At 35.2% G+C, this 11,903-nt stretch overlaps 1 protein-coding gene across 1 annotated transcript; it reads right to left on the reverse strand.

Moving 5' to 3' along the window:
• Positions 1-1,874: 1,874 nt before the first annotated feature.
• LOC128226894 (elongation factor Tu-like) lies at positions 1,875-10,018 on the reverse strand. The gene is made up of 3 exons (XM_052937005.1): positions 9,785-10,018; positions 4,317-4,503; positions 1,875-4,033 (listed from the first exon to the last, which is right to left on the reverse strand). Exons 1-3 carry the CDS (start codon positions 10,010-10,012, stop codon positions 3,015-3,017), a joined length of 1,434 nt encoding a protein of 477 aa, XP_052792965.1. The 5' UTR covers positions 10,013-10,018; the 3' UTR covers positions 1,875-3,014.
• Between the last annotated feature and the right edge of the window lie 1,885 nt (positions 10,019-11,903).

An 11,903-nucleotide genomic window follows, 5' to 3' on the forward strand; every position in this document is an offset into this window, starting at 1 on the left:
ATTCAATAAATGCTTGACTTACATTGTATGGAAAGTTACCATACAATTGCAGAAAAATGTTTTAAATGATCTTGTGAAAACACAGCAACAGTTACTGTAGTATGTCCTGAGATGAGAATATCCCTTTACATCATTTGAAGCACAGAGAGCAGCTACTTTATGATTTTAACTCATTACTTAAGTTAAGTTTCATTTATTTTAGCTTGTACTGCATGAATACTAAGAAGAGAAATAACAATCTCTACTGGTCAACAATATTGAGCATAATTTCCATTGTATACTGTACGTACCACTGACCTGTACATGTACACAGAAGTCAAACTGTGGATATGAATAGCTAGCTGCCTGTCCTTGCCACATTGATTTATAACTCACCACTGACCTATGTATGCTCTCTTGATAGAGTGTTGGTATTAGTATTGTAGTATTGATTTGGATAATTTACTCCTAAATGCCATGGTACTGAAGCCATTTTAATTCACATAAATGTCTGAACATTTTTTAAAAATAAACCTAATCATTAATACATTTTCTTTAATCAATATTACAACTGGGGTATCTTCCTCAAGCAGTTCATGAGAAATGGTAAAAGTATGTCTCTATGAGCACTATAAATTATCATTGTGACGGCAACCATGGTAACATTGCTCAATTGTATAAAGAGACATATTATTCATTGTGTGACTTCCAAAAATGTGAGGTTTTACCCCTAAGTTTAAAATCGGGACCTTCACCCTAGGTGCAATACATCTTCAATAGTTTAAATGTGTGCCGATAGTGTTTTTTTAATCCCCCCAAAAATTCATTTATGCCTAATTTGAATTGCATGCAATATGACCTTTGTTTGATTTCAGTTTAAAGTTATTTTACAATGATTTTGAAGAAAGTAATATTATCTTATGCTAAGTCACACAAACTCTTGTTGGCGTGATGTTGCGCAAGAGTGTGATCTTATATTGTGGGGGACACAGGAGAACCAGTGGAAAACCCACTTGTCTGGCTTGATGACCACCAACCAAACTCATATGCACCCAGCCTGGGAATCAAACCCAGCTCGCTTTGGTGAGAAGCGAGTGCACTAACCACTTTGCTAACTGGACAACCTACAGGTTGTGTGACATTTATAGAAGTTCCATGTTGTTCAAAATTCTCAAATTCAGAAGAAATTAGGAGCCGTATTCCATGAAAGATAAATAAAAATATCAGGGTACTGAACCTGGGTCTTGACATGTCATATTAATGACTCTTGCTGATGAACATTTGCACTACATTATTTTGATTTTCAGCGACTAAGAAAACAGTAGCTGTAATTGAAAGCCTGGACATGAAATATGTTCATCTATACAATATTGTACCATGTGAACCTGTAGGTGTGACTAAAACAAGGTTAAAAGCATGCCCTTAAAAGCATGCCATAATGATATGGCCTAAAAAAAAAAAATGTTTGGTTAGGGTTACATCCTTTTCAAAAATAGGTAGGGTAGGTAGGCTTTTTATTTTATTTTTTTATTAGGCTTTATATAAGAATGTCATTTTCATTATTGGAGAATGGTGTTAAAGTTATCTTCTATATAAGCAATTAAGGTTTTAAACTACATATTGAAAAGCAAAAAAAAAAGAAAAAAAATATTATTATTTTTTTTTTTATTTTTTTTTCAGTTTTTTTTTTCAAACTGACTATAAAAACGTTAGGGTCGGCGCCTATTCCGTAGGTAGGGTCGGGTAACCCGAACCAAATGTATTTTTTTTAGGCCTATTCACAGATCAAATCTTGTATAAATAATATTTTTATGCAATACTTGCCATAGCTGACTATAAAATTACATTTACTAATGGAAACATGCTAGATTTAGTCACTGTCAATAACAACTGAGAATATTTGCAAAACTTTTATTCTAACTGTAAAAGAACATGACATTTCTTGCAATGACAACCAAAGTCAAAGCAGCACTTTGTCTCTATGGTTTTCCTGGTTCAGCTCTCACTGTAGTTCATGAAAAAAGTCCTCTGTTGTCCAAACCCTAGATTTCTACAACTTAAAATTCCAAGTCTGATGATTGGAATGACCATACTGAAGTTCCTTGGACAGTAAAGGGCCTTTAAATTTCTTGTGGAAAATTGGCAGTGTGGACTTAAGCAGCCACAAAAACATAGCTGTAAATCAAAGTTGTGTGAATAGAACATATCTGTAAATATATGTGTCATGGTGCATTTAATCAATACAATTGAATTTCAATTTCCATTTTATAAGCAGACATTAATAATGGGTATGATGAAATGGGCATTAAAGAACCACTTTCTCATGGAAATTGAAAAAAAGCTGATTTTCTAGAAAAAAAATTCAGTTTTTGTAAAATTCTTTTACCTGTATTTTATTTTCCTTGTGGACTCAAAAATAAAACTGCTATCTTGAATTTTTACCTCAGTGAGAGGAATTTACGTACCGTAAGTTTGCCAAACTTGTTTTCCTATCCGTTATTCTTTATTTTACTTATTGTTCATACGTGAATTTACCCAAATAAATATTCTTAAACTCAAAATGAATTGTTTATAATTGGAAACAAAGGGCTGAATAAGGAAAAACTTTTGGAAGATTAATATCTTTATAATAAGTCTGAGATAGTTTTAGGGTTTAGTCTGTACATCTGTTTTTTTGTTTGTGAAGTTCCCCTTTACTTCGTATAAGGTCAGAACTGTTTATAGCAGCATACTATATCACTGTCATTATGTACAATTCAATTTAATATTTTTTCCCTGCCATGTAATTTTTGAAAAGTAATAAATAATACAAAATGCTATTCCCATTGATATGATACCAAACTTTATTCATTATTCCTTTTCATTACAAATAGTTATCATGGCATATCATAATAGGTAATCCTGCACAACTTGCTTAACAGGTCTTGTCAATTATAAATCCTATAACTCCATCCAATTATAATTTACCAATCATACTTAAAAAAGAATTATATTAAGATCTCATTGCAGATAGCAAAGTTCTTGACAACAAATCACTATTGCTTCCTGTTTTTCTGCTTCTGTCGTCTGTTTGTTACTGCTGTGTTTCCTGTAGAAATTTTTACCTGCAAAGGTCTGACAAAGTTAAACCCTGGGATAGTCTGTTCTGAGTGGGGGAGCACTTTGGTAATAATCCCTGTGATGGTTGACACATTGTTTTCGCGAATGGTGAATTTTTGTCCCTCGTTGACCACCATGTCCTTGGCAAGAAGAATGTTGGTCTTGAGTGTTTCCCCAGGCATCACCATGGATGTTCCTTCATGTAGTTGGATGCAGGACTCCATGTGCCAGATGGACATGTACATCTGTTGGATATAGCTGTTCAAAACCGGCTTGACTCTCCCGCCTTCTGACGCCTTCAGGACATATATCTGGGCCTCAACGAGGTTGGACATCTTGGCAGAACCATCTTTAACGAGGTACATTCCACGCCGAACCTGTTCTTGTCTTATGGATTTTAAAAGAACCCCTACATTTTCCCCAGCATTACACTGAGGCACTGACTTTTTGAACACCTGTAGATCAGTGATAGTGGTGTTTATCTTCTTGTCGAAACCAAGCAGTTGTGCTGTTTCCCCACTTTTCAGAACGCCCTCAGCAAGTGTCCCAATTACCACTGTCCCCCTTCCTGGCACACTGAGGGCTGATTCTACTGGCATTCTGAAAGGTGCTGTTAGGTTTCTCTCTGGTATTTTAATGTATGAATCAATAGTTTCAGTTAACATTTTAATTGCTTGTTTGCCAAACTTCCCCTCATCTCCATTCAGAGTGGTGAGAGCAGAGCCACAGATGACAGGAGTGTTCAGAGAATCATACCCAAACTCCTCGAGCAGATCTCGAATCTCTAGCTCCACAAGTTCCAGCATTTCGTCGTCCACCAGGTCTGCCTTGTTGATGAAGACCACTACCCTTTCCAGCCCAATTTGCTTTGCAAGAAGCAGATGCTCCCTGGTCTGCGGCATGGTCCCATCTGTGGCCGCAACCACAAGTATAGCGCCATCCATTTGCGCTGTTCCTAAAACAAAAACGTCACATGTACTTACACTGACTTAGTTACAACACCCATTCTTATGACCAATAACCAATAGTCCAATACATATACCAGTATATATAATTTGATAGTACGTTTTTGTCTAATAGCTTTTTGAAAACTTACATATAAATTTTGAAAACTTACATATAAATTTAATTTTAATGTTCCATTAAAATTGTTTCTGTATTGATTGCATTTCCTATTCTTTTCAAATACATCTAGAATAAAGATAAACATAAACATTAAAAAAAAATGTTTAACTCACCAGTGATCATGTTTTTGATAAAGTCCAGATGTCCAGGACAGTCAGTGTGGCAGTAGTGCCTTGTGTCAGTTTCATATGACACATGTGTGGCAAATATGGTAATACCACGTCGCTGCTCTTCAACAGACCGGTCAATGGAGTTGTAGTCCACAAATTTGTTCTTCTTTGACTGTCCCTCAGACAGCACCTGAATGTACAGTAAAACACTGATAGAATTAAGAACTTATAAACTAGAGCTATCAAAAACATGACGAATACCCCCAATGCTGTGTATGCAGTCTGTCCTAAATGTGCCGGTCCGCCGGACATGTCCGGCAAATTTTGTACAGGTCCGGCAGATCTTCCGAAAATGACGGTCCGGATGACCGACATATTTTGAGACGACTAAATAGCGAAAAGGTATTTAAGAGCGAAATGTCTATAAAAACTTTCGTTGATTATTTGCCTTTGCGGTAGTTAGTCGATCCCATACTGATATTGACGTCACATAACATCCCCAAATGTCGGCCATTTTGGCACCTTAATGGCGGCGTGTTTAAATATTTTTTTGCGAGACCAAGTGTTGTTTTTTTTTACTAAACGACCTGTCAATGTAAAGTTTATATGTTGTTGTTTTTTTGTGAACTAAATCAGGAAAGCATTAAAAACAGTTGACATTCATTTTTTTACTCTTTATGGTTACTATGACATATTTGTTCGGACAGGCAGAATTTTTACAATTTCGGGAACACTGCACTGTGTGTGTGTCCAATTTCCAATGATATATAGTCTTGGGTCATGGAATATCCATTCCAAGTAATATAGACAAAATTGGATCAACCTTAACTGATGTAACAGAGCAGACACAAAAGTAGCACAAAATACAAGAATATTGCTGGTAGCGATGTGAGAACCTCTTTAAAGTCATGTGATTCCTCATCCTGGGTACTACACTTCCGCCATTGCCATTTATTCCTATACCAAGTTTCATTTGCATAACTTTTTGATATATCCCTTAATCCAAGATATGGCGCGGACAAGCACAAATAATGAAACAAGAGGGCAACAATGGCCCTAAAGTGCTCACCTGAGTAATAGTTTTTGACCTTTGTTATCACTTTTCAATGTTACCCAACAAATATCCTAGTTTTTTGTTGTTGTTTTTTACCTCTATGTAACACAGTAGACCATTATGGCAGGGCCAATTTTGAACCAAGAGGCATAATTTGAACAATCTTGGCAGAGAAACATTAGACAATGCTACACACCAGATATATAAGGTTCATATTTGTTCTCAAAACTATACACATAGTCCCAATTTCATTGCTGTAGCTTCAAAAATAATACAGTAGGATAAGAGATCACGTGTAAATGTCAAAATTGATTATTGTTTGCAAAACTATACACATGGTTGAAATTTCATTGCAGTAGCTTCAAAAATAAGAAAGTAGGTCAAAAGGTCACAATCAAGGGCATCAAAGCATTAATATTTGATTTCAAAACTGTACACATGGTCCAAATTTAATCGCTGTAGCTTCAAAATAAGAATGTAGGTCAAAAGGTCACAATCAAGGGCATCCAAGCATTAATATTTGATTTCAAAACTGTACACATGGTCCAAATTTAATCGCTGTAGCCTCAAAAATAAGAATGTAGGTCAAAAGGTCACAATCAAGGGCATCCAAGCATTAATATTTGTATTCAAAACTGTAGACATGGTCCAAATTTATTCGCTGTAGCTTCAAAACTAAGAATGTAGGTCAAAAGGTCATAGCCAAGATCATCCAATGACAGCATTGTTATTTGTTTTCAAAACTGTACACATGGTCCAAATGTCATTGCTGCAGCTTCAAAAATAAGAAAGTAGGTCAAAAGGTCATAATCAAGGTCATCCAAGGATGGCATTGTTATTTGTTTTCACTGTATACATGGCCCAAATTTCATTGCTGTAGCTTTAAAAATAAGAAAGTACGTCAAAAGGTCACAGCTAAGGTCATACCAGCTCATCATTGATATTTGTTTTCAACACTGTACACATGGTCCAGATTTCATTGCTTAATTTTCGAAAATAAGAAGTAGATCAAAAGGTAACAGTCAAGGTCATCCAAGCACAACATTGATATAATATTTTCAAAACTGTACACATGGTCCTTAGTTCATTGTTGTAGCTTCAAAAATAAGAAAGTAGGTAAAAAGCAGTGGGGCCAGCTATAATTTGAACAAACTTGGTAGTAATGATTATGAATACAGATGCTACTTAAAAAATATCAATGGTCTGGGCCAAGTGGTTTGAGAAATGATGTTTTGCAAAGATATCCCTAAAAAAGTATCTTACAAACCTATGACCCCCGGGCAGGGCCAATTTTGACTCCAGGGGCATAATTTGAACAATCTTGGTAGAGGACCACTAAATAATGTAACACACAAAGTATTTTATCTTTAACTCTTATGGTTTTCCTTTCCATTGCCATGGCCACCACAGTTCTGCATGGAATTCATTTCTTTGAACAATTTTGAAGGGCACCATCAAAGGAACATCCCAGTGAAGTTTTATCTAAATTGGTCAGGTCCCAGTGGTTTCAAAGGAGATGCGGTTGAAGCAATTGTTGATGGACACCAAATGAACAGACAGATTATGGACACCGGACTATGGGCAATGGGAAAAGCTCATCCTGAGCACTACATTAGGTGAGCTAAAAACAGGATGGGGCTGGGGCAATATCATTACAAGTCTAAAACAAAACAAACTTTTATGCAAGACGCATCATTCTGAATAGGTTTAGAGGTCAATCTATATTTTTCCTCGTAATCAGAATTTTTTAAACTGATTTAAATAAGCGACAATCTAGGAGAAATGCTGAAAATGTTCCATACATATAAGGTCAATATCAGATGCGTACTCACCTGATGTATACCTATTTCAGTAATCATTACACTGTTATATAAGGCAGATATTTGCAGCGTATGTCATAACAAGGGGAGTAACTATTTGTATACATATAAAATGGCATACTTGAGTTGTCAGTACTACAGTACATATAGTGCGAGAAAGCGCTAAATTTAGCCAATATTCACTTTGTATTGGGCACATCTCGGAGCATCCCGGAAAGATTTGAGATAATACTCAGCCTTTTCCGTATTTTTTTTTGTTCTATTTTTGAAAACTTACTAGAGTGTGATGCCGTACTGTCTTCTCTATATTGGTAGTGTAAACATGCCACTTATAGGCTGTTTACACTCGACTCTGTAGCGGAGTAAAGTTCATGTTTATTCTACTTTCCTTTTAACATTTTGTGGTCTAGAAAAAGCTACTCGCAGAATTTAGCGAGCTTGAATAAAAGTCACTCGCATTTTGCATTTTGCGAGTATGTGGGTCTAAATTCGAACCCTGCCTTTGGAGGAAACTTGCGAACATCAGGTTTATCCCCCGATGTGAGCGAGGAAAGTGGGTCTTACTCATTGAGGGTACTGCCTAATTTACACTAAGCACTATACTAGTATCCTGCTATTGTTATCGTTAAATTTATGACAGGTATGCCCATGAATTAATACCAAATTTCAAGCACAGTTGACTTGACAAAGAGAAATAACCACTTTTTCACAAAACAAGCATTAAATGTATTCAACAAGAGGTCTAGACAGCCCTTTATCACTCACCTGAGTAAGCTTAATGGTTCTCTAGACATTGATATTGTAACAAGGTAATAACTCTCAGGGTTTCCGCCAGGAATTTCATAAGGCATGTCAGAAGGGCAGGGTTTTTTTTTATTTTCGTATCCAAAATGGTGCAATTTCCTGCATTTTAAACAAGTTTACAGTTATGTTCCTATGATTTAGAATTACCAACTAAAGTCCGATTAACATTAAAATTATTTGTGAAAAGGTTTAATGGTTTCTCTTCCTTAATTATTGGTATTTCTCAAGTTTTCCGACAATACAATATCGATGATATTGATCGACTCATGTTTCGTTTAGTGCGGGTATTATTTATATTGACACCGTTGACGTCACATCAAAACGTGTAAAGCACGCTGCATGCTGGAACACAAAAGAGCCTGGAGCAAAGCGACTGCTCGTGTATTCGTATTTAAAGCTGCAGCAGCTAATATTTTTAAAGCCGGGTTGGCTAAATAATAACTTAAAGGGAATGTAATGTGTATTTACAGATTTATTTATCTTTTTTCTAAATAAATTAAAAAGAACGATAAAATAATCAAAGTTTAATAATAAGTAACACAAAATATAACTTTACACTTTTAAACTAAAGACGGGAACGCGACTCAATTAATTACGACGACATAGCATAACCCTTGTTTATAATAACACAGATATCTTAACATGGTTCTCAATTATAATTCAATAATTGGTTAACAAATGGACTCGGGATTAAGAAACAAAATAAAACGACACATGATTTATGTTACCGAAATCAATTAACACTTATAAATTCTTTACTTTGCGTTCATAGATGATTATAGGGATGAAGGTCGCAATTACGATGGTGGTGTTTTTCACACATTCCCATTCTGATAAAGAATAGGAGGAGTTTGGTTAATTGGCACTGTTGAACCTCACCGACACGCCTTCATGCTGTCGCCGATCCTGAATGGCTGATACAAATGTTGTAATAGTCCCGACACGCCTTCTGGCTGTCAGTCAACCGTTGCAACCGTTGTAATCGCAACAAAATCGTGTATTGTCAAAACTGATGATTGTTTTGATAAGGATTGTCGCTACGCGGATTAAAGCATGTCGGCATAATTAACACGTGTCGGTAATAGGCCTTGCCAGCGGAAGGCACGTCGGGCCCGACAAGCCATAAAGGGCTGGCGGAAACCCTGACTCTCTAATAACTAAAGCGTTTGGGTAGTTATAAAACTTGTCTTATGACCATACACATTCTGACCATATTTGGTGATGATGGGACAAATGCTTGTGAAGATATTGATTGGACAGGAGCAATTTAAGGTAGTTTCTATATTTAAGGTCAAAAACTCCATGCTGATAACAGTGATATGACTAGTTATCAATCTCGGCCAAAGTTTTATGCTATTTCACATTCTGATCATATTTAATGAGGATTGGACAAGCCACTGATTGAACAAGACCAACTTTAGGTTATTTCTATAGTTAAAGGGCAATTACTCTTGGTTGATTACAGCGATTGGTCTAGTTATGAATATTGTCCAATGTATTATGCCCATCCTCATTCTGACCAAATTTGGTGAAGATTGGACAAATGCTTATAAGTTATTGATCAGTCAAAGTTGATATCTTCAATGGTTGTAAAATAATTATAAATATATATATATGTATATAAATAATAAGAGAAGATTTATTTGGACTAAATCATTACATGACAAACAAAGGTCATGTCAACAAAACTGCCGCCAGTGGTTGTAAATGAAATCAGATGGGCAATGGTTGGTTATAATAGTTTACCATGAGCATTTTAATTCGGTTTATCTTAAACCATCACTTGTATTTACCTTTGTGATTGCCGCTGTCAACGTCGTTTTACCGTGGTCGACATGACCGATGGTGCCGATATTACAATGTTCCTTTCCATCAACGGTTGTAGAGTATGACAATGAACCTAAATTAGACAATATAAACCTTTTGACAGGAAGGAATCTGTTTACAAAAAAGGAAGAACGATATGCACATCTAAAAAATGATTCTGTCCTTAAAATCGTCCGTCCCATGGGCGCAGCCATTTTGATCTTAGATTCAAGTCAAAACGGCGATGTCGTAATTGAGGCAGAAGATAAGTCGGGTGATAATAACACGGACCGATAAACCATTTTATAGGTCCGTGATAATATAAATTGATCTGACGATCGGTCTAGTATAAGCTGCGGCGTTGGATGAACTTTCTATAAAAAAATGAATCACTTTTGCATGCACTCGAAATTATTAGTTAATGTTTATATCTTAAATAAAATTATTTACATCGTCACAATATGCACAATTATCTGTCGAATTGTTCCTGTTTTCAATACTGCTTAGCACACAACTGTTCGTACAAAAGTTCAGTATGTATGGGGGTTCTGAAGTGTTATTGAATGGCCCCTTTAACTCATGGTAGAGTTGAGCTGAATAGTTGGAAAACTAACATCATCAATCCCTCTCAAGATTTTGAAAAACTTCTCGCTCCCGTCCTTAAATAAGTGTAGGTCCAAATTCTCGAAAACTGTACTCGTAAAAGAGGTGGGCTACATTTGTATATAACGAACAATGCTGGCAGATCCTTATGACGCATGCTCTATAGCTAGCATGTTGTTTTCCTGGGCCATGGTCCGAGTGACTTAAACCGTTGAACAGTTTCATATTCCAATACGGGTCTAATTAATTGTTCAAAATGTTTTTGTTCACAATGTGTTATATGTTTGAATAAAATATGTTTTGAATAAACTATGTGAGTGTTTATTGCATCTTGTTGTCAACCATTTCTTTAATATCCCTTTATTTTTTTCCGATATGCTCAATAGTTACATTGTTTTCGATCTTAAGACTGTTTATCATACTGCTGTTTTAAAATATATCTGACCGACAAAATATATATGATATATATGAATATACTTGCATTTGCTAGCCTGGAATATTAACAACCATATTTCTGACCCCTTGAAAAAAATGTGCAGATCTCCGTATATAATGTTACAGATAATAATAATAATAATAATAATAATAATAATAATAATAATAATAATAATAATAATAATAATAATAATAATAATAATAATAATGATAATAATAATAATAATAATAATAATAATAATAATAATAATAATAATAATAATTAATTTATTTAAAGAAGGTAACACATTAAGACATAGGCATCATATTATGAAAAACATAACCCACGTGTTATTTACAATGCGGCCTTCTGAAAGAACATACACAGACACACACACACATACGGTCCATCTCACTCTTGGCTTAATACATATATATCCTTGTATGATCTTCGGATCTGGTAAGGAGGAATATAAGTGACCCTTACACGTATCCTTGAGGTATACTGCTCATTGCTGCCTTCCCCTCTGGTGTTGTATCCCTTATTCTAACTGATTGGTTCCAGTTAGTGAGCAATGCTTTAATACGGTTCATCACTCGACCACGTACTCCATAGTTGTTGGTTGCTAATTTATATTTTGTGCAATACGATGTCGAGCGCTTCTTGAAATCATGGCATCATCATGTATACAACCACATAATTGTATCTATCATTTCAAGATATTGTGTGACCCAAGAATATTTCGAGTACAATGAAACAATCATTACTGTCCATATGTTCAAGAACAAAGTTTCTTATTATACTCGGATCCAAAGAGTTTACATAAAAAGCTAATGAGATTGACGAGTATAAAGGGTTTTTTTAACTTTTGCTTCTAATGAAGAGGTACAACTATTGCAGATTTAAAAAAACAACATAAAAAACGAGAAGCGAACAAAAGTTAACAAGCTTAGAAAGAAAAAAAACCCCAGAAACTCCTGGTTATTTTCATTCAAAATTGAGCAAAGGTTGTTTTCTTTCAATTGTTTATGTTCAGTAGGTACCTTAAACATACTTTTGACGAAGATCTTATATTTGTCGACTTGTCA

Source organism: Mya arenaria, chromosome 3 (genome assembly GCF_026914265.1).
Source record: "Mya arenaria isolate MELC-2E11 chromosome 3, ASM2691426v1".
Classification (NCBI taxonomy): domain Eukaryota; kingdom Metazoa; phylum Mollusca; class Bivalvia; order Myida; family Myidae; genus Mya; species Mya arenaria.